We start from the raw sequence: 24,318 nt of genomic DNA, 5'->3' as shown, positions 1-24,318 counted from the left end.
AGCACTGGTGAGTTATTTTCAGGTCGGAGGGTACCTTAGATGTTCTTGGGGTCACCTTGGTGCCCGTGGGCACCATGTTGAAGACAGAGAAAAGTACATAATTAGAAATAATTAGAAGAAAAACGTTGCAGTTTGCCAGTTTTGAGTTTTCGTAGCTTGTATTTTTTCTTGTGCTTTGTAGCATACATTTTCAGCCATATAGCTCAATACACGGCATCTAGTGGACAAATAATGCACAGTCATTTTAACTAATTTAGTACTGTAACGTGAAAATATGTTTTCAAAAGGACTGTTCCTAAATGCAGAACATAAAAATATGTTTTTGTATGGTTATTATTTTTTTTATTTTTTATTTTTTTTTCCGTTTTTTTTTAAAACCACTCTAAAGTCTTTGGCACATCTCTTGGGTGAATATCAACCCTGTGGGAATTTTTTATGATGACAAATCATGGCTTTGATCAGATCTTCGTCAACACACATCATGCCGAGTTTTGCTTCCTATATGACACCACACAGCAGCGCGGAGGCGGTCCATATGGTGAGACTCAGCAGCCGTGTCTGTGCAGTGTGTTGAGAAAAGCAAATACATCAAACAGACTGCTAACACTTCAAAGCTTTATTCCTTCTAAAAAGGATAAGAAAGTCCCATCGTCATAGTCCGGGCAGAGAGGGATGACGTTTAGTGCACGTTTGTGATCGCCCTGATATACAAAATCATATGATACCTTCACTGGAGACATCAGAGCTGAAAAGTTCAATCATCATTCATGCATAAGTTCAGTGTATTTGCAAAAAAATGTTAGTTTGTAAGCAAAGAGCCCTCGTGTTTATGGAAAGCATTGTTTTGATTTCAGAGGTCTCACGAATATATATATGAAAAAATCACCAAAGTTAAAGTCCAGCTTGAAATGCATCATTTTTCAAAAAGCCTTTTTTTCAGTTTTCATTGAAATGATTATTCGCATGGAACTAATGCCAGACTGGTTTTTACTATTTCGATCAGCCTGTATAACTTTAGCGTAATGGTTCCATCCCATGGCAGATATTTTAGCAACCCCCCATTCAATAAAAAATGTGTAATGTCCTAGGTTCTCCCTCTTTTGAATTCATGTAACTGAAACTGCAAAATCAAACGAGTGGATGTTTGAACTGTCCGGAACAATAATTTCCTTTTTTCTGTAAATGACATTGATGCAACCCTTGTTAGTTTGTCTCCTGACTTATTTTCTGTTTTTTTTTCTGTCTCCTGCAGCGCCGCCAAAGTTTTTACGAACGCCTAATGACCAAACGGGCGTTCAGGGCGGCGTGGCGTCCTTTATCTGCCAGGCCACGGGCGACCCGCGGCCCAAGATCGTTTGGAACAAGAAGGGGAAGAAAGTGAGCAACCAGCGATTCGAGGTATTAGGTCTATTGTTCTGATGTAAAATGCTCGCTGTTAAACACTTGCTTTTGGCTGCCGCATTCACGCATCCATTGCTCCAAAGCTGCCATTGAACAAGAGAAGTCTAAACCCCTGAGGTTATGACGTAAATCAGTTATGAGTGAAATTTCGTCGTGAAGAATGAATACTAATGTTACTCCAAGCCCCCCGGTACCCTGAGATAACAACGTTGAAGAGCAAAATAAAAAAAGGAAATACTACTTAGATGCAGCAACATGGTTGGTGTCTAGTTAGGGACAGTCAGTTTTACTAATAAATAAACCTACATCCTAATTCATTATTTTATTGTCATAGCAAGTAAGCAATATATACATTTTGTTGGTGAAACGTGTTACGACGTTTAGGGCTGAGGTGTGCGCAAAATCAGAATCCTTGGCCTCACCTTAGCCCTCTGCCATTAAACAATAGAGTTTTATGCCTTGCTCTACATCTGCAGATCCTCAGGTCAGTGATGTGTTACATACGTTTGAACAAAGCGTCACTAGATAGGTAATGCCCCATTATAGAAAAAACAAGAACAAAAATAATGGCTGGCTTGCCTTTTTCTTAGCCTGCTAACACTATCACCAATTCTACTGTTCGGGGCTGCGCCAAATCAGAATCTCACTAGTGCCCTCTGCCATGCGGCAAGGAATTGCATTCCTTGCTCTGAACGTGCAGGCACCAAGTACAATAATATGTTAAATACTAACTGTATTAATACAATCTGTGCCATTTAAATAAAACAAAATTGAAGTTAGATGAAAAAATAATTGAACACAGAATAAATATAACTAGTGATTATTTTGAATATTATACTTCGGTGACCATAGGTGGTTCACAGCCTCCCTTGCCTTACTTGACAGCACATCACTGCTTGTGTATAATACAAATGCATTTGATTATATAACTTTATAAATAAATATACATATACAGATAAAATTACATTTGCTTTAATCACCCCTTTTTTTAAAATTATTGTCCCGATCATCAATTTGCAGGCCTTTGTATTGTATTTGTATTAACGGTTATTCTTCGCTACCCTCTTTCGCAAGTCTTAGGAACTATTGAGAATTGATACAGTATGTTTGGATTTTCCTGAAGCAATGACACAATCCAATAGTTAACCAGCATTTTATATGACGTCGACCATTAACAGACAGCCACCTTAAAGACGTAACTCGTCATACACGCTAACACCGCAAATCATTTTTGGGGCACGCAAAGTGGGGGTCTGATTTTGCTCAATGGCAGCTTGCCCAAATGTACACAATGTGGACAAACTCAACCATAATTGGCTCCAAGTCATTCCATTTCCCTCCACATTGATTTGGTGCAAAAGGCTGTCGAGTATTTTACGTTTGTCCATTTAGCGTACTTCGTCCCATCACATACCCATCCCAGCTGGAACGCAGATCCGCACCCCTGGCCCTGAGTGAAGCTTTCATGAGATGTGTACTGTAATCCCTCTTTTATCACGGTTATTGTGGACCAGAACCCCATGTGGTATTAAAAAATCTCAGCAATAGTCGACCATGGATAATGCCGTTCATTTTAGGCAGATACAATGGGAGAAAAGCTGCCACGCATGACACAAATTTGCTCTCTTGGCCCCCGCTCTGAGCAATATTCAGCTGGGAAATATTTATAGCGGCCGAAACAGTGCAGTTCATTTAATGCGGCCCAAAATGTCATGCTTTAGCGGCATAGACTGAAACAAATGCCCTATATCAGCCTTGCTTGCCGCAATAGCCAATGGGGGATCATGGATCACAGCCATCAATTCCATTTTAGGCCTTTCAGGACTTCTTGACAAAAGTGCCTACTTCATTTCCCTCTTGCAGCAAAATGTAATTGGATATAATGGTTTCGGCTGTATGGGTGCCACTCATTAGAGGCGGAAAGAACGGCAAAAAAGAACAGCTGCGCATGACACAAACTGCTCTGTTGGCCAGTGCTCTCCGCAATAGTTGGCTGGGGATATTGGCTTGTTGCCTAAGCAGTTATGTTAATTTTAGGCAGGCCACCATGGCACACATCATTGGCCCTAACTCAAAAAAAAGAACAAAAAATAGAAAACGCGGATAAAGGTTTAGGTCCACAGCCATGCATTTTATTATAAGTGGGCCAGAACGACACCTTGACCTTAGAAATGAATAATGGGATAAAGGATTAAAGCTGCAGAGTGATGTTCATATTTAACGGTAATACAGTCACAACAAAAAAAAAAAGGCTGCCAGACCCAAAAAAAGCTCATTATGCCGTTCCTTGCTCGTCGATTTTTGTGATCGAGGATAATGGATTGCAGCCGCATAAGTGGAGTTCGCTATTTGGCGGACATAATGGCAAAAAAAGATCCACCAGGCTTGACAAAAAAATCCGCTCTGCCAGCCCCTGCTGGGAGCAATTTGTGATCAGAGATAACTGATCGTGGAATATTTTATAAGCAGTGATGCACTAAGGCCGCCAAGATTACAGTATTCATTTCCCGCCCCGGCCTTGGGGACTCCGACGCCATGACGGCTTAAACCTCTTATTGGAGCAGATCGCATGGCTTTTATCACCCTCAACACAAACATTTCCTTCATCTTCTGCCACCGCAAGCTTCCTCGCATGGCCAAAGAAATGTTTCAAGTTGTATTAAATGAGACTATCCATGTTGAATAGGTGTGTATGTGTGAGTTTGTGTGCACTACTCTCAAAAGATGTTGGGATGGCGTTCGAAAGTTTCTGAATTAAGATCAAATGTGATATCTAAAACGATGTACACTCATTGGAAAATGAACTTAAAGTGACACTGTGTAATGGTTGAACACTAGAGGTCGCTGTATTTTGTTGCGTAACCGAAAATAAGTGCTGAAAGGACAAGAAAGCATTCAAACTACGGAGAGTCAAAAAGACCAAACAGCCCCTTTTCTTTTTGTTATTCAATCATTAGAGTAGTATTGTCTCATGTAACTAAAAATTAGTGCTAAAAAGCCCAAGGAAGTATATTAAGGAGACTTAAAGTATTTTGCCCAGCCTATCACGCAGTTGTTTTTTATTTATTTATTTTTGGGGGGAGCACTCATAGCAGCAAGATGGCTGAATATAATTCCAGCTTTCTCTAAATGAGCCTTATGCTATGTAAAATAAATACACATTATTTGACCTACAAGTATCGAAATAAATAGCATGCTAACCTCTGCTAAGGTCAGCCTTTTACACTTGCTCTGACCAACTTCAACTATTGGCTCTGTCATGGTTTGCCCATTGCCCCCACCTGTAACCACTCGTTTGGCTCCAGCTCCTGCTTGTTTCCTGATTGGATCCCCTCCTATTTAAACGCAACACTCTCATTCACTCATGGTCAGTCCGTCTGCAAACCTCAGCGCATGCAAGGCAAGCACTTTTGACTCTGGCTCCCGTTTCCTGTATTGATCCTCGATCCAAGCTGCATTCTCCTGTCCCAGCTAGCCATATGCTGATTCTCTTTCATGTATCGATCCCCAATCCAAGCTCAGTTCTTCTGTCCCGGCTACAAGTAGCCTGATTCTGTTTCCTGTATCGATCACCGACGAACCAAACTTGTTCCGGTCTCCGATCACGTTCCGTCTTCCGTCCAGGCTACCCGACTTGTTCCGATCTCTGACCACGCTTTGTTCACGTTGACTTCCCGCTCCTCCTGCCCAGCGAGCATCAGATTGCTGTCTTTTTCCTCTCGCCCTGTATTCGCCGATCCCTTATTAAAGCCTACTGTGGGTCCCCTGCTTGTACCGGTCATGACGGGCTTTTTTCGGCCGTTTCGAGTGGATCCAGGTTGCTAAGTATTTTTTGCTGCTTAAAGGGATTGATACAAACCTGTATGTCCTGTTACAGGCTAAAATTCATCAAAATATGGAAGTAACCTTCTGAAGTTAGCAGAGTGGTATCCTTTGAGCTACCATTGCGTCTTTTTTCCCAAAAACTAACACGTTCTATTCTAAGCTACAATGACCTCTATTTGAGTATATTTACACACTGTTACTTAAAAAAGCTTGTAGCAATTTACTACGCAATTTAACACAACACCATTGACGGGGACATACGTTGTAGCTCCATTTTTTTTTAGGCTGGCACAATGGCAAAAGCAAACATATACCTTTGTGAGTAGTGTTTGTGAAAGTGTGTGTGCGATTGAATATTTTTATTTGTTCAAGTTTTGAGTTATGACACAGGGCTTTCTAGACATCAGTGAGTACCCAACGCAGAGCATGCTATAACAAATTCCGTCCTGTATTTATTTGTTTGTTTTTGTGGGCATTCTATGTGTTGTCCATATGATTACTCAAAAACAAAAAAAATGTCATTCTGTGCCACTACGTGAACTCATGGTACAATCAAAGTGTAATGTATGTGCTTGGTTTATGTCTCAAGTGCCACGTGGAAAAGGAACAGCAAGTCTAGTATTCTATTCAAGACCATGATTGCTTCTTCCTTTAGCATCAGTGCAAGTCTACATAAATCTCATCAGTATTACCAAATGCTATGACAATTCTGTCGGTTTTATAGCAAGCAACAAAGCACACATTTTCTTCGGAAATTACAAAATCGAGAAAAAAAAAACCTAAAGCAACACTGATTTTGTATTGGCAATGTTGATTGTTCCTTGACTATTTATGGTGCATTAGTGCCATCTGCTGGAATATTCTAGTAACAGGAGGTTTTGTGCCGATTCTATTTGTGTCTAAGAATTACTGCTGATCTCCCAAGACAGTGTTTTACCTAAAAATCAGTTTTTAGTAACAACATAATCTGTCACTGTTGGGTTTTGATAGGAAATGATTCAGAAAAAGAATATTTTAGAGTAATGTACTATAATAAATGAATACAACACATATTTTGTTAGATAGCAAGATTAACTGGTCATAAAGTGTCTTCAGTGCTCGTGTCATATGTTTTATTTATAAGTTTATAGTTCAATAGACATTCAAAATAACAAGATAATTGATCTATGCATTTGAGCTTAACAAGGACTGTACAAAACTCTTAACTTCTTCAATATCCAGATCGTAGAACCAGTTGTTAGGTTTAAGTTTGACATACATTCAAAGTAAAAAACAGAAAATATTAATGGATTGTGAACTTGCAAGAAGAACATGAGAAAACCGTACAAAACTCTGAGGATTTAAAAATCCTACCTGTTGGTCTTCCCTTGAGGACTCTCTTTTTAATCAGAGTCTCTTCTATTACCAAAGGAGATCAACCCTAAAAGTCTTGGAAATTAAATAATACTAACAGTAAATCACCCTGGCATTGAAAACATTCTTCTTTGCAAGCAAGCAGAATCAAAATAAATGTAACAGTAATATATATATGTATGTGTATATATATATATATATATATATATTTATATATACCATATTTTCCGCACTATAGGGCGCACCGGGTTATAGGGTGCACCCCCAAAAAAATAGTTTTTGGTCCTATATCTTCCATACATAAGGCGCACCGGATTATAAGGCGCTACAATGGGAACGTCGACTAAACAGTCAGATACTTCAGTCAAACTTTTTACCCCCTTAACATTCCGAAAGCTTGCAAAGAAGCAAATACGTGTCATAGACACGTGCGGATGCGGTGTCCGTACGATGTCACTCAAATGCATCGTTCCATATATCATTCGGAAGGTTAAAGTCTTGGGATTCAAGAAATGCCAACCATTCCTTAATTTCTATTTTGTTTTTCACTCGCAACTTTACTGTGCATGCGACAATAAACGCTTGGAATTGATTTTAATTTAAAAAAGACCCATCACAGAAACATCGATATCACTCTGAAACAAGATACTGAGAAAATATATAGCCGGAATTTCTCACCGAAGTCGTTGTGTTCAATAATAATGTGCAACCATGGTCCTCTTATATCTGTGAGTGTAGTAAATCCAGGAGAGTAAAATATTTACAAATACAGTACAGAATAGTAAAATACTGTTTTCTCTATGCAGTCAACCCAACATGCTATTCACATTCATCTTTTTCGGCCAATTGCAGGCTTTGTTTTGCCCCTTTAGCCTATGCCAGCCTGTAAATGATAAAAGGATGCCCTCTTTACCTCCGAATAACTTTAGCCAATAGTAATCGATTCGACTGATGATTGACACACCTTTTTCGGCCAATTGCAGGGTTTGTTTTGCCCCTTTAGCCTATGCGAGCCTGTAAATGATAAAAAGGATCCGCCCCGTTTACCTCCGAATAACTTTAGCTAATAGTGATCGATTCAAATGATGATTGACACATTGGTTAGCCAATGAAACGCCGGTATATAAATCCCAGCATACACTGCGGACTACTTCGCGTTCGGGGGAAAATGTAGTCGGCGGCTGCTTTCATTAGTTGCAAGACTTTGCGACTTAATATTGATCCATATATAAGGCGCACTGTATTATAAGGCGCATGGTCAGCTTTTGAAAAAATTAAGACTTTTAGGTGCGCCTTATAGTGCGGAAAATACGATACTGCTGGTTTAAGCAATCTTGTTCGCAAATGTTGACTTGTCAAAATAGAGAACAACAGTGCATTAACTGAATAATAGTCATAACACTCTACTAACCTTGTCATTGTATGCAACCTTTCGAGCAAGTGTTGGAGAATCAAACAGAACCGCCCTGCCCTCAAAAAGCATTCTTAATTGAACGTAATCAGATAAAAAAAAAACATACATGACAATCAATTCCATACAACCCAACCCTGGAAAGAAGCAGATTAAAATAATGTAACTTTAATTCTTGAATAATCCAATCTTGGCATTATAAGCAATTTTCTATGCAAGTCATTGGTAGTCAAAACAAAGAACATTGCAGAAATCTCAAAAATAGTTAAAATAACTCAACCCTGGAACTCTAAGCAATCTTCTGTGTATGTGTTCAAGAGTCAAAACAGAACCACACTTACAGCGAAAGCATTCTTTATCGCAGGTGGAATAAAAACAAATGTAATCCTAATTTCAAAATTACCCAACCCTGTATTTTTTAGCAATCTTCTTTGCAAATCCCCAATGTTAAGAACAACAGTATCCAGGAACCCAATACTCACGATAACCTGAACATGCCATTTTAAGCAATCTTAACCCAATCAGCAATTGTTTTGCAAGTGTTTCATAATCAACATACAGAATTACAGAGTGCAAATGCCAAACAATATTTAACCCAATCTTAGCTTTATGAGAAAACGGCATTAGAAGCATTATACATTGCAAGCAAACAGAATAAAATCAAATATAACATTAATTCAAAAAGAACCCAAGCCTGGCATTATAAGATTCTTATTTGCAAGTGTACAATGGTCAAAATACAGAACAGTGTGCAAGCTCTTAGTAATAGTCAAAATAACCTGACCCTGGCAATATGAGTAATTCCCATTGTCAAAACAGAACCATCATTGCATTAGAAGCATTAGTGATTGCAAACCAGCATAGTAAAAACAAACGAAACACTAATATAAAAATAAGCCAACACTGGCAACTTAAGTAGTATTCTTTACAGTGCACATTCACTCATAATAGACAAAATAACCTAACCCTGGCATTAGAGGCAATCTTCTGTGCAGGTGTTCAAGAGTCAGACAGAAGCACCCTAGCATATTAAGCATTCGTCATTGCAAGTGGGGTTTTGGGGTTTTTAAGGGGTATTGTTCTATCTTCGTTGTTCATTATCCATTATCCGTTATCGGTCAGTTCATAATACGCTACAAAGCCTAGGAGCCGGGACACTTACTCTCAGCCAAAAGGCCAAGCTAAGGTCCTAGCCCTAAAGCCTTGCTGCGATCATTGCAAATGCACCGTTCCCGGAGGTACTGCAATACCGGGCCGATGCGTGGAGTGGACAGAGCAAGCTCTTATTCCATCTACGGATTGCAAAAATCAAAGATCACGATTTAGTCAAAGCCAACAGAAAAGCTATTACGATTTAGTCAAAGCCAACAGAAAAGCTAATTCACTTGATCTTAGCCAAAAGGCCGAGAAGCGATAGTGAGCAAAATAAAAAATATTTAACACTTATTTTTACTAATTTAATTATTTCCTTATCATTTTTTTTTTAACTTTTTGTTAATCCTTTTCAGTGAGGCTCTCATTCTCTGTACCCTTGACACGCTTTGTTTCCAGGTGTCCCGTGTTAGCTTTAAGAGTGCGGGACGCTTTATAATTGACACGCTCGACCCACTAATCCACTCAAGCGTGCCCATTCTTAAAGTTAGCAAGTGTACGACGTCATTAGCGTGTTAAATACTGTTACAGCATCCAGTAGGATAGCACTGTCTTCATCAAAGCGTGTGTCCCGTGTTGACGATGGTCATTCGCATCGATTGTACCACCTACCGCCGTTCTCCTTTAACACACCGTGTCTCTCGCACCTGCAGGTGATCGAGTTCGATGACGGCTCCGGTTCGGTGCTACGCATCCAACCCCTGCGCACCCCGCGAGATGAGGCCATCTACGAGTGCGTGGCCTCCAACAGCGTCGGGGAGATCAGCGCCACCACCAGGCTCGCCGTCTTACGTGGTAGGTCACCCAGTATTCGGGAAATTCCACATTATGTCATTCACTGACATTTGGGACCGACAACCCAGATTAGGTCGATAGCCCCTGTTGACAGGAAATACATGTGGGGACTTACTGTATCATTTAGTCGTGGTTTCGCTTTGCGTGTATCTGAACAGGATTAATGGTCTAGCGGACCGGATATGATCACACAGCGGGCCGGGAGTTTGACACATGTGGTTTAGGGTGAAGCATGATGGGTTAGTATTGGCATACAGGTTCAAGGTTCGAAGGTTAAGGTTAATGATTAGGGCGTAGGCATATCCCCCTAGTAGGAGGTGGCTAGAGTTAAGTCCACATTTAAATTTTTGACCCTTTCTGGGTGATTGATACAGAGGAGGGGATTCCCAGCCCCTTCGCTAAACCCAACTTATGTGTTGTAACTTCTGGTTGGGAGTCATTAGATCATCAAACCCCCCAATTCCAACCCCTAATGCCGAGTGCCAAGCAAGGAGGCAATTGGTACCAATGTTAAAAGTCTCAGGTATGACCCGGCCGAGGCACGAATCAGCAACCTCCATGTCGGGGCGGGCACCCTACCCACAAAGCAATGCTAACGCAATTACCCACTTTATTGTGGAGATGTACATATATTTTTTTTTTTTTTTTTTTTAACGAAATATATTCAACAGCTTGGTCATCAATGTTCTTCGCATGGAGCAACCTGAGGCTGTCAATTAATCCACCTAGTGTCCTAGTTGGTTAGGACAATGTCCAGTAAAGATAAAAGTGCACCAAAAATATATTAATTGACCTTGATTGAATTTTATTTGAGCTTGAGCAGAAATGAATGCATATGTCCATGTACAAGTGCAAAAAAACAAACTATAATGAATAGAAATAAGGCAGAGATGCACTGGACTTTAAGGTATGTGCGCTATAAGCGCACTTCACTGTATGTCGCACAGCAGCCGAATAAGTTTCTTGGGGATTTTGAGTCGTTTGCATGCATCTTGACACAATAATTAAGATGCCAGTTAAATTATGCAAATCGACGTCTGTTCCTTCACCGGCGGCTGTTTTTAATGCTTTCAAATTAGCTGTGCTGTGACTTGACCGTGCCAAGCCAGCTAACTGCTGCTTTTATGTGCAGGAATGATAAAAATGCTCCCCCACCATCACTGCCGCCAATTTTGAAAGGCGGTGGGTTATGGTGTAGACTAGAGTAAGGGTGAGTTATTATACCATGAGATTGAGAGAATTGTCTGTTTGTCCATGTTTGTACCAGTCTTTGAACGTCATCATGGACTTTGGTGCGCAGCAAAAATCTTTTTTTTTTTTTTTTTTTTTTTTTTTTAAATATAATTTAGACATTTGGATCCTGTTAAAGGGTTGATAACCCATTTTGTTCATGTACAATTTTCAAACCTGTTCAACAACCTCAATTTTGTTTCTTTGGTTGCAAAAGAATGTGAAGCTGCTATGCCTTCAATTTTGAATATAATTCTCTTTATTATAATTGATAAAAGGGCAGCACGGCGGGGCAGTGGTAAACGCGTGCGCGGCACAGTTCTGAGGTCATAAGATCGAACCTCCTGTGTGGAGTTTGCTTGTTCTTCTCGTGCTTGTGTGGGTTTCCTCCGGGCACTCCGGTTTCCTCCCACATTCCAAAAACATGCATATCAGGTTAATTGGTCAGTCTGAATTGTGCCTAGGTGTGAATGAGTGAGCGTCCCTGTGTGCCCTGCGACTGGCTGGCAATCAGTTCAGGGTGTCCCTTGCCCACGGCCGGAAGATAGCTGGGATAGGCTCCAGCACCCCCATGACCCTACTGAGGATAAGCGGTGCAGATAATGGATGGATGGATAATAATTGATAAAAAAGGAACATGTTTTAAAAGATTAGTTATGGCAGAGTGCATGTCATGAAATATTTCAAATTAACGAAAACAATTAATATAAAAAAGAGAAGTGGGATGGATAGGCAAATCTCCACAAAGTCTGTGCAGGGATTTTCCTGTTTATTTTGGCGTGAGACATTGTCTTGTGTGCCACAGGAAATTGTCCAATATAATATGTGCAAAAAAGCAGTATTTAGGCCATTATCATGTCAATAATACACTCTGGCCTTAAAATAGCAAAAAAAGAAAGAATGGGATGCTTTCTATCACCTACAAATTTGGACTCAAAAGGTTTTCATGCCACATTTTTGTTTTCTAAACAAAGTCCACATGATGGTGACACGATATTGTCAGGCAGGACGAAAGGAAGACTGAGATCACTTGCGCTCGTTTCTTGGTTTTTATTGGAAGGAAGGAATGACAAGGTGGGATTCTTCGATCCGTTGGTTGGCGGATTGACGGAACTTGAGAGGCGGGTGAAGGCTTGGCGGGAATGGTCGCGGATAGGCGTAATCGTAGTGTTCGGAAAAGAGTTCAGGAGTCAGACGGGCAGGGCAGATTTACAGAAACGGGTCGGCAACGGAGATCAATCAGAAGAGAACAGGGAGCAGGCAAAGAGTCAGAGGTACAGGCTTACTGAGCTGAAGGCAACAGGTAGCATGAGTACAATCGAACCAAGTGTTACCGGAAGCTGGGGATTTAAATATACAGGGTGCGCCAATCAGCTGTCCTGGCTGTTGGCGCCAAATCCTGAACACAGGTGTTCCCGATCCGGGTGATTGTGACAGATATTTTCTGAAGTACAGTGGATGATTTTCAAGCATTCAGAATGTATTTGTTTACGTGGCCTGTCAAACACAAAATGGCAAAAATATGCACATATATATCCTCACTCTAACAAATTATTCCATTACTTACAATTTGGACCAAATTAGGCTTTTTACCTACATAGATGCTTCATCAGGACAAGTGTACACACCAGTAAACCTTTTTTGTTTCAGTAAACCCATCAATACTGCAAAATGGCTATTTGTTTAACAATTGCTTGAGCCTGTTAATTGGGTTTGATACTCTGTGTTAAAGTATATCGAATAAATACATTTAAAAACTGTATAAATAAAAGAATAAATTATCAAATGAAGAAATAAATCCAGGTTCCTACCACGCTGGTTTTGACTATTGAGGGACTTTTTTGAACGCAACCGTGCAAAAAAAGAGGAATTATTGTATTGCCATGTACCCATCATTGCAACCCAATGGCAAGCGAAAATTGGGAATATTTGTGTAAAATTTCTGTATTTATATGTATACATATTTTTTAGTGTTGTTGTAGTATTCTGTAGTAAATATTCTTAGTATTTCCGTAGTATTTCTGTACTTTAACTGTGAATGCATTTTTAGTAATTCTGTCGTATTCATATAGTCTGTGGTACTGTGTCTGTAAGCCACAAATGCCGTGTGTATTGTACAACGAAATAGTTTTTCTCGAATGATTTGGAAACTGGTGTCAGTGTTTTCACACACCGCTGACCAACACTGCTGAGATCTGGCTCAACTCAGAAGAGCATGATGACGATTACACTGAAAGACAACTGTGCCCAAATGATGAAAGGTGCTTTATATGAGTCAGATCAGGAGGTTTTTCCTGCTACTTATAACTATGAAAACCAGTACTATCTGTTTCATGTGGGGAAGCAAACACCTATCCAACAAAAAAAAAAAAAAAAACAGCCAGGAGAGGGGTTGTGGGTCACCAGGCTGTACTTGCCCGAGACACACCATAGGAAGTGGTACCCTTACGCATCTGGTAGTTAAGGGGTCCATGAACTGTGAAATTAGGAGAAAAGCTTTCGTTGGAAATAACTGTTGACGTTTTCTGCACAGGAGAAAAAAATCAACTAAAATCTTAAAAAATGACGCCGAATGAACTATTTGTATTTTAATAAAATTCAGACAAAAAATCCCCAAAAAGGAAGCATCCCCTCGGGATGCCTTGGGCTGTTAGAGTTCATGATTCAGGCGTGATTAAGGATTTATATTGCATCCTCATACCCCCATTATGCTGTCAACTGCCATTTCCTGCCTCCGCACTCACACGTGCACAAATAGCAACAAAAAGTGTACAAGTCGACAGCAAGAGCGGAAAATGAGAAGCCGTTCTCCTGCGACGGAAAAACAGAAAGCATCAATTCCATTTTGCCAGCGGAAGGTGGGGTCTGCACGGTGTGGGGGGGCGGGTGGATAACGGCGCAAAAAAAAAGCTCGGAGGTGGATCGCTCCGTACATAGTGGACAGAACGACGATTATTCCCAGACAACGAGTGCTCTTTTGTCACTGCTGTCCAAGCGAGAAGGGCAAAGGCGACCCCTTCTGTATGGTGGCGAGGCTTCACGAAATGGAGCACCTTGTCGGCAAACGTGCGTTATCACGACTCGCAAATACTGTAATCCCTTGCTTATTGCGCGTAATGGGTACCAGAACCCCTGGTGATATGCGAAAATCTGCAAAGTACCTTACCTGCCATTTTTAACAGGCACTCTGCCAGCCCCCGTATGCGGCGATAGTCAACCGGTGATAATGGTGGATAATCACGGCTGCACTGATACTGTTTATTTTAGGCAGAAGGAACGAACAAAGCCACCACGCTTGACACCAATTTGTTGTCTTGGTCCCTGCGCACAGGAATGGTCAGCTGGTGATAATTTATTGCGGCCAAAAACAGTGTACATCGTCGAAGTGGGCCACAGTGGCATGCTTTGATGGCCCGAAACAAAAATAAAGCATGCTTTTCCTGCTCCTGCTTTCAATAATAATCAACCAGTGATAATGGATTGTGCCTGCAATTATCAACCGTTGATAATAGATCGCGGATGCACAGGCGCTGTTCATTTTAGGTGGAAAGATTGTAAAAGTATCTACCTCGCATGACACAAATTTGTTCTCTGAGCCCTGCTCGTAATATGGCAGTAGGGATATTAGATTGTGACTGTACGGGGGCTCTTTATTTTTGACGGAAATAAATACAGTTCCTGCCCGGCCCGGCACAAGTATGCTCTGCAGGAGTCTGCTCACAGCAAAATGTGATTGGGGATAATATATTACAGGCACTTGGGTGCTATTCATTTTAGGTGGAAAAATGTGGGGGGGGGGAACATGGATGATATATCACAGCCACATAATTGCTCTTTATGTTAAACGGAAATATTTGTAATTAGAGCTACCACGCATGACACACATTTTCTCTCTTGGCTCTTGCTCTCAGCTGTAGTTGACTAGCGATAATGTATAGAAGCCAAAACAGTAAACATCATTTTACCAGTACGGCGTGTTTGAGCAGCCCAAACACAAAACAAAACTCACTTTCCCCTGCAATCAGCAACAGAAGACCAGGGATAATGGATTGCGGCCAAACTCATGCATTTCACTTTAATTGGACCAGAACAGCACGTGTCTTACAAAAGTGACTTCTGCCAGTCCCTTCTCACAGCAATATGTATTGGGGATAATGGATTATGGGTAAAACAATGCATTTAAGATTAGGCGGGCCACAATGGCACACTTCAGAATCCCTGACCCCTAAAATATGCACAATTTCAGATAATGGCTTCTCGTATTTTGCAATAATTTCTTCAACTTGATGATTGTTCCCACTGTTGTCGTGCTCTTCCTACTGCTTTTTTTTTCTCAGACCCGACTATTGGAGAAAAGGCAAATTGCACAAAAGTATGCTAACTGAGTAAACAAGATGGTTGTCCATCTCACTTCACCATGTGTTCCACTTTATTCGATTTCCAATGTATTATCTAAATCCCAAAGCAAAAAATTACACACATTTCTGAGCAAAAGACACATTAGTTTGCAAATTTGTTTGTTACTATATTTGACTTTTTACTGATCAAAACTTGATTCCGTATTAGGGCGAAAACTACAAAAGACCCCCCAAAATAATTATCCCAAAATAGAAAATTGTAACTCTGACTCTTTTATCCATTAGTACTCGTTTTTTTGTGAAATGTGAGCAAGTTCTGAAGAAAGCTTTTTAGCCTGTTCAAATATTAAAACATACACAGCCGGGAGAATTTTCTTTATGTCAACTCTGATGAAGACGGTTGTTTCCTTGTGGAATTTTTGTCTGCACCCGATGATACCTCGCCCCGAGTCGAAATCCCGGAGGATGAAAAAAACATTTCACTCTGTAATGTCGTTTTATTCTTCTGCTTTTTTGCCATTAGCTTTTTTGAAACATTTAAAAAAAGCTCCCCATGCATGTGATTCTGGTATCTTCTGGGGAATTAGATTATATAAGAAAGTATATATATTTTTCTAGTTTAACAATATTTTAACTTGTTTTTGTTATAAAATGTGAGCATTTATACTTAGAATATGCACTATTATCTAACAGCTCAACTGTTGACTTGATCATTAAAGCTCTAATGTTAGCAGCCGGGTTAAAATGAATAGTACTTAGCTCTAAAAAAATCTAACTCCATTGGAAGGAGGTTTTTTTATATGTCAAGTATAATTTTTGGTTTTAACGAAACGATCTTATCCAGCAGCGGACAATTAGAAGTTTTTACAAATGTTTACATTGTAGATGCTAATGCTAGCAGCTAAGTCAGGAAATCTCGCCGCATTAGCACAAATAGTGCTTAAGCTGCAACCACACTGTAAAAAAAAACTAAATATCTTACTCCATCAGCAGAAATGTTTTCTGATTTTAAGGGTTTTAGGGATAAGACATTCTAACTTTTTTTTCGTAACACAGTGAACAACCACACTGTAAAAATGAAAAGCTTACCCCATGGCAGCAACTATTACCCTTTCAAGTGGATTTTTTTTCTTGTTTTAAGACACTTTATCTGCTTTTTTGTTTTTGAGTGATATTCATACCTATCGTATTCAGCAGCAAAAAGTTAGGATTTCTTAAAATATATATCGTTACTTATTTATGTTTTTGTATTTACAAAATGTTATTTCACTACCTGTATGCTCTATGGTTATGATGCACTATTCTTCCACTGTACTTTTATTATAAAGTTCAGAGGACATGTATAACTTAGGCCAGGCTCGAAGTACTACCTTGTTAATATGTTTTCCTATGTATCCTGTCAGTTTTGATTTCATTGTTTTCTTTTAAGTCTTTATTACATGCTTATCCTGGAGTTCCATGTCTAATCTCGTTGCATACAATGTTTTTCAGCGTGATATCAATGAAAAAAACAAAGGCTATTCTATTCTATTGTAATGCTCATGTTGCTCGTCACTTTAACATTGCTAGCTGCATTAGAATTAACAATGCTTCAGCTGCCACCTCACTGCAAATAAACTAAAATATTTCCCAACTAGCAGAAACTCATTCTTATTTTAAGTGTATTTTCTTTTCAGTTTTAAGACATTTTATTTTGTTTTTGGTAGTAAAATAAGAAGTAAGAAGGTTCTGGGGTCTACTGTATTCTGGGGTCTACTGTATTCTGTTTCTATATCTAATATCTTAGAGCATTGAAAGTGTATCCCTATTGACTTACAATAAAAAGTTGGTCTTTCACTTGTTTATTTTCCTCTTACTTGAGTACATGTCATAAATTACTTTGTTTGCAAATGCTTTAAACTGTTTACCTTTTTTTTAGACATTGAAACAAAGCTAAATAGAAAAAAAATCAAGCTCCCTCGCTAAGGCAACTTCACTTTCCCAGTGAATCATTCCATTTTTTAGTCCATTCACCCAATCAGCATAATTCCATCCGTACTACTTTCCAAACGTAAAAAGCTGTCCTTGTTTTGTTCCTTTTTCTAAAGGCTGCTTTCCATCTCGTTCGTTTCAGCACCGTAACATTTTCGCTGAATGCGCCGTTAAGATAGCATCTAAGTAGGTAGTACAAAGCCACAAACGGAACGACGTCTGTTAAAGAAATTACCAAAGTAGCTTTTAGAAAGGCCGGCGCTGGAGCAAGGGTAATGGCACTTAGGCAGAGAGCCGACCTGTTCCTCTAAACACTCGATTACATCAAATTGGAATTAGCCGGCTGAGCCGCATTTGCAGCAATATTCATTTTCAACATTTACACCCGTTGACTCGGGCGGACATCTTTGTCCGAAACTTATCGAGCCGTCCGGCGACTAGAGGTAAAATCTTCGACACATTGCCGTGTGCTTTATTAGAGCGTGGCGCTGAGCATTTTGTTCCCTCTTATTGGATTACTTAAGCGGCGTCTTTCCAGAAGTACTCCCCCAGGGGTCCTATTTGGGCTGCAGAAGGCCTTTAATCTGATTCCCAAATGGACAACACGTGTATCCGAACCGCGTTGGCTGCCGTTCGTACCTCCGGGCGTTATTTAGTCACTGCTTCTCTGGCGCTGGATTTGTGCCGCCACTGCCGCCGCACTGAGCCAAGATTGAATAAACTCAAAATCAATCAAAAATAGTGAGATGCCAAAGAAAACAAAAATAATATAGAATGTTAACTTGGTACTGTAAATTCCGGAATACAGAGTTCAGCTAATCAAGAGCCATATGCTCAAAATTAAGAACAAAAGTTTGTGTCTATTTCTTGCATTCTAAGCCCAGCGCATAACTTGTGCCAACCATGTGGGTAAGGGAGTAGTTTTGGCATGGATGAAAGGAACGTGTCCCTACCAATATTGAACAATATTATGTGATCACTTAAAAAAAACAAAAAATGAACCAATAAAGCTACGCATTTAAATAATTATTGTCTAGGTACACGATTCTTAAGGGCAGCATGGCAGATCAGTGGATAGCACGTCCGTGGCACAATCTGAGGTCATATTCCTGTGTGGAGTTTGCATGTTCTCCCCGTGCTTGTGTGGGTTTCCTTCAGGTACTCCAGTTTCCTCCCACTTTCCAAAAACATGCATTTCAGGTTAATTGACCGGTCCAAATTGTCCTTAGGCTGAGACAACTCACTCAATCATTCACACCTAAGTGCCCTGCAACCAGTTCAGGGTGTCCCCTGCCCACTGCCCGAGGACAGCAGTGAAGGGCTCCAGCATCTCCTAGACCCTACTGGGAATGAGCAGTACAGATGATGGGTGGATGGACGGACGTTTTCTTAATATTTTTGGTATTTTGGAATGCATAGGAATGTATAAAAATAAATACCATTACTTTGTATGGGAAAATAATGTTTTCAGTACTCGAATAATTCGGTGTCTAAAAACCAATCCCCCCAAAAATTATGCTTAAGAATTGTGTGTGCTTTTGGGTGTGCATTAATATACATTTCAAGTCGTTAACCCTCTTTTAGTACTCACCAAAGTGGACAAAGAGCTGCTCATGCCTACACATAGCCGCTAAAGGTGACACGTATTGCACAATAGTTTTTCTTTGTTTTTTTTAGAATTAAATTAAATTAAATTAAGCCTTGTTTTTATTTTAACACTTATATAAATAATAGAACACTTACTGTACCTCTTCACGTGATGCTCTTTCTGGCAAAGGTATACAGGGAAAGATTTCACAGCAAACTGACTTGGTGTTGGGCATAAATTATCTTTTTTGACACACTATGAAAAAATGTTTGATCATTTAAATGTGTTGATCATTTTAATGCTTGGTTTAGTGATCAGTACTTTCATTTCTGCTACATAATTTATTCCCCATTTAAATAAATCATTGTTAGAATCAAACACAGTACATTTTTGTGTATTTATTTATGTATATATATATATATATATATATATATATATATATAATATATATGGACTGATTGATAGTTAACTGAAAAATGTATAATTTAAAGCTAAAACAATGCAAGATGTTGTGAGAATTGCTTAGATTTAGATAGTACATAGACAAGAATAGGCTATTTAGACTATTTCTGATGGTGAGTCATCAAGTCAAGTCAAATCATGGTTATTTGTATAGCCCTTAATCACAAAGAGTCTCTAACGGCTGCACAGATCAAAGACTATTGCAAACTACAGACTATTATGGCACTATCCCCTGATCTAAAACCTACATGAGGGCAAATAATACACAGATATTGTCAACATGAAATATAGGTTATTCATATGCTATAGAATAGAGGTGTGTTTTAAGCTTAGATTTAAACATTTCCACTGAGGTTGCAGATCAAATCTCAGGGGGAAGAGCGTTCCACAACAATGGGGCCTGAATGGAGAACGCTCTTGAACTTCTTCTTGGCTCTTGAGATCACTAGTAGACCAGCATTTTCAGAGCGAAGGCTCCGGACCGGAACATAGGGGGAGATTATTTCTGAAAGATATGAAGGAACAAGTCCATGCATGATTTTGTATACTACCAACAGAACCTTAAAATCACATCTTAAACTAACAGGGAGCCAAAGCAGGTTAGATACAATCGGGGCAATGTGAACTATCTTGTCTTAGTTAAAAGCCTCGCTGCAGCATTTTGTACCAGCTGAAGGCTATTGATTTTGGACTTCAGGAGACCGGAGAGTAGTGCATTACAGTAATCGAGATGGGAGGTAACAAACGCATGAATTATAATCTCCGCATCCGACTGAGACAGCATAGGGCGAATTATAGCAATGTTGCAAAGATGGAAATAGCTTTTTTAGTAATATTCTTAACGTGTGTTTGAAAGGACAGATCGGGGTCAAATATGACACCAAATTTTTTGACTGAGTCACTCTGGGTGATATTGCATTAGTTTTAATACTTGTTCAGAGCTGTTTTTGAGAACAAGTCACGGCATTTAGATGGACCAATAACTAGCATTTCAGTCTTTTCAGAGTTAGGGAGCAAAAAGTTGAGTGACATCCATTCTTTTATCTCAGTGAGGTAGGCCTCAAAATTCCCACTGTTTATTGTGGCAGATTCCTCCATCGGAAGATAAAGTTGAGTGTCATCTGCGTAGCAATGAAAACTGATATTATACTTGCGAATAATATCACCTAATGGAAGCATGTAAATGCTGAAAAGAAAGGGCCAAGTACTGAACCCTGCAGGACACCACTGGTAACACTAAAAGGCTCAGATGTCATTTCACCATATTTAACACAGTGCGTCCTATCTGAGAGGTAGGATCTGAACCATAAGAGGACGGTTCCTGAGAGACCAATCAATTTTTCCAACCGTTCTAGTAGGATATTATGGTCCACAGTGTCAAATGCAGCACAAAGGTCCAGCAGCAGCAAGAGTGATGAAGCGCCAAACACCACATGCTGGGTAAATCGGTAGCAACCAAATTGGATTCTGAAGTAAATAAATATAATTCAAACCAATTTTTCTACAAAAATAAATGTGACTCGACTTGAATATTTTTCTCACTTGACAACACTGATGCGTAGTTTTACCTTTGTTGGAGAAAAATAAAAGACTGTGTTATAGAAACATTTTTAGCGATGATCAAAAGCATTTCGTTGTCGGAAAGTGGCGTTCTTCTTTCATTTTGGGTCAGCTAATGCATTTGCGAGCCATGAAACGGGCCAATTCGGAACCACGTCCTTGTTAGCACTGCTCTATGATTGACTTGATTAGCACTTCAACCCCCTACCCGCCTCCTATTTCCCTATCTCTCTTTGGATTTTTGAGCGTGGAAAGCGCTTTGATCAGCATCCCACAACTTCAAGTAATACGCTTCAGCATGGAAGTGGGAGAGAAATTGCTCGCCGCTGTCACACTCTGCGGGTAATGCTTTCTGGCCTGCTTTTTGGTGACGGCTTAATTCGCATCAGGGGAGTAGCGAGGAGAATCGGATAGATTCCTAAACTGGGCAAGAACAACCTTCAGGGTGGAAAGCGGTCTAAGATCTCATAATACGGAATTTCAGGATGCAGAGTTTGCAAACAATGCGTGTCATAAAAGAGTTTTGTCTGGTAAATGACCTGTGGTAGCCTGGAGAACTCAGCCACAAACACAATTGTAAAGATTGCTACCTCTCTCAACCTCAAAGGTGGATTCAGCATCATAAAGGGAGTAAGTGGAGAATAATATTGAACACCGCAAAATCCAAGGAAGTCTCCATCAGCGGGAAAAGCAGGGACGCAGCTCCGTTAATTTTCAATGTAGACTGTGCAGAGAGAGTCCACTTCTTCTTACTCCTGGGTTCGCATGTCTCTGATGACCTCTCCTTGTCCAAAATCCCATGGAAATCAAAACCCAAACCCAATGGTGTCTTTCTACAGAGCCACAGTGCAGAGCATACTGTGTACAGTACCATTGTGTGGTATGCTAAAACACGACAGCAGACAAAACGGGAGTCATCAATACAGCCCAGAATACCATTGGTTGATCTCCACCCAGTTTTTAGGAAATTGTCGGTTCGCGAAACTGCAGTATAGCAACAGAATTATAAAAGACCCATTTGTCCTGGCTGGCCACCATCTTCTGGCCTCTGACACTACAGGACCCTTTATGTATGTTCATATTAGAGCCATATCCCTCGAGTCGCAGGTGGCTAAAGTCAAGAACAAACTCACATTCTTGACTCTTTCTGAGAGAATACAGAAGAGAGGACTCCCAGCCCCTTTGCTCAACCGAATCGAAGTGTCGCAACACCTGTCATTGGGAGTCAGTAGGTGACCGAACACCCCAATTCCAACCCATAATGCCGAGCACCAAGCAGGGAAGCAACAGGTACCAATGCTATAGGTCTTAGGTACGACTAGGCCGAGACTCGAACTAGCGACCTCACAATCTCGTGGTGGGTGCCCCACCCCCAAGAACACTGAGCTAGTTCATGTACTTTTGATTATTATTCAAATCACTTAAAAATAATCAGAAATAATGAACAATTATACACAATATACCTTCAAAAAAGGACTCCAACAGCCTCCATGACAGTTTGTTTTCCAGGGCCGCTACCTCCATAAACAAGCACACAAAACTGAGAAAAGACTACATTGACAATCTATAGAAAAATGAGCATCACAATTCTGGACTTGTTTTGGAATTAAATTGGTCTCATTGCAATATCAAATCAAGATGAATTATCAACACGTGTTGTCAAACTGACGGTCTTTGGGGAAATTATGCTACCTGACTGGGCTAGAGTAGCCAGAATGGCCACTCATCTTACTCTGCCTCACGAACGGTTGTGTTTGTATGTGTTCAGGTATTTTAAAGCACACGGTTCTTGATTTTTTTGGGGGGTCAAAAACCAATCTGTTTGAATAGTTGCTTGAGTACCTTGGTGTAACACTACTGTATATATCACGGCTCACTGATCCCTTAACTGCCAGGGTTATAGGAGCACCACTTGCTGTTGTGTGTCTTGGCAAGTAAAGCCCTGCGGCTCCCATCCCATTTCAGGTCGTTTTTTTTAGTGTGGTTTTCTCCCCTACTTGAAACAGATAGTACTGGTTTCAATGGTTACCAGTAGTAGGAGAAGCCTCCTGATCTGACTCAGTTACCGCTCTTCCTTACTTTTTTTGCAGTGTCATGTGTTTTGTCCATTACCATCACAAAATGTGGCTGCCATCTTGTTGGAGCTGTACAAGAACGGTGTAATGTTTGACTCGACAGTAATCCATGCTGGAATGCGGTTTACTTTTTGTGGTTTTGCTAGTTTGCAGATTTTCATTGTGTATTGTCTTTCGGATTTTAAATGCTCAACGGTTCCCCAGCCCCTTTTCTGCCCGTGCGTCATTTACAGGTCATATAGATAAACATGCTCCCTATTTATCAAATAGCTTTCAGCACAGTGATCTAATCAGTTTCTCGGCCAGTTTTGCGACAGCTATGTGCACTCCATAGAACGTAGTAATCAGCCTGAACCAAAAGTTCATCCTCATAGTTTGCGTATGAGTGATCAATCGATATAATCTTCTAATGGCCGTGAGTTTATGTCCAGCGGCCTTCTGTCATCAGCGGGAATGTGCACGCCGAGGTACTTTCGGAGCCAACGTCCCTTTCACACTTGGCTCTCGCAAACCGCTAGCGGTGCCGGTGGCTAATGTGTGCAAATTGTCATTGGGAGTCTTTTCATAGCAAGCACCAGCGCTCAGCACTTTTTTATAGAAGGTGACTTCAGCATTTCTCCGCCTTCCATCTCATTTAACGCGCCGAGCCATTGTTGAATATACAGAACGGGTGCGTAAAGCAGCCGCTGCCCTTGTCTTGGACTGTCCTTGAGATCGCAGCACTCAGCAAACTCCAAAGGAGGGGCTTCTGTATAATCTTAATTTCAGTTTGGACTATTGTATTGGAAGACTTTTAGACTCTTGAATTAAATACCAACGATCTCAACCTTGAATTGGTGAGTTTAAAACAGCTTTCATGGCGCGCCGCACGCACACAAATGTTTTTCAGTGTTTTTCAAACAGTGTGTCAAGGGATCTTGTCTAATATGCCACAGAAAAGTGCCCAGATTTATCTTTAAAAAAATGCATGCCATTGGTCAGTATATTTGCTTTCTTACAGTGATCAGCCGACAAATTGTAACAATCATCCATAGAAGTAGGTGGCAACAGATTACTATTATGTTTTCCTCGTAATTATCTGCTCATGAGGTGGTTCATTGAACCCCTGACCTCCTACGTCCTCAGAGCACCACTTTC

At 40.2% G+C, this 24,318-nt stretch overlaps 1 protein-coding gene and 1 non-coding gene across 23 annotated transcripts in view; one reads left to right on the top strand and one right to left on the bottom strand.

Moving 5' to 3' along the window:
- The window catches only part of ptprda (protein tyrosine phosphatase receptor type Da), a 482,747-nt gene that overhangs the window by 380,681 nt on the left and 77,748 nt on the right, over positions 1-24,318 (top strand). For all 22 annotated transcript variants that reach the window (XM_088346760.1, XM_088346766.1, XM_088346756.1 and 19 more), the window contains 2 exons: positions 1,253-1,398; positions 9,796-9,937. In XM_088346760.1, coding sequence (XP_088202886.1) covers positions 1,253-1,398; positions 9,796-9,937 — 288 coding nt within the window. The remainder of the gene's footprint in view (positions 1-1,252; positions 1,399-9,795; positions 9,938-24,318) is intronic.
- LOC148356992 (U2 spliceosomal RNA) lies at positions 9,207-9,405 on the bottom strand. Its single transcript, XR_015852143.1, has one exon. It is a non-coding gene; the product is annotated as a U2 spliceosomal RNA (small nuclear RNA).

The sequence above is a fragment of the Urocampus carinirostris genome, chromosome 11 (assembly GCF_059441175.1).
Source record: "Urocampus carinirostris isolate Australia breed hairy pipefish chromosome 11, RoL_Ucar_1.0, whole genome shotgun sequence".
Lineage (NCBI taxonomy): Eukaryota > Metazoa > Chordata > Actinopteri > Syngnathiformes > Syngnathidae > Urocampus > Urocampus carinirostris.
The sequence above is the reverse complement of the archived record's forward strand: the minus strand, read 5'-3'. Positions and strand labels throughout refer to the sequence as shown.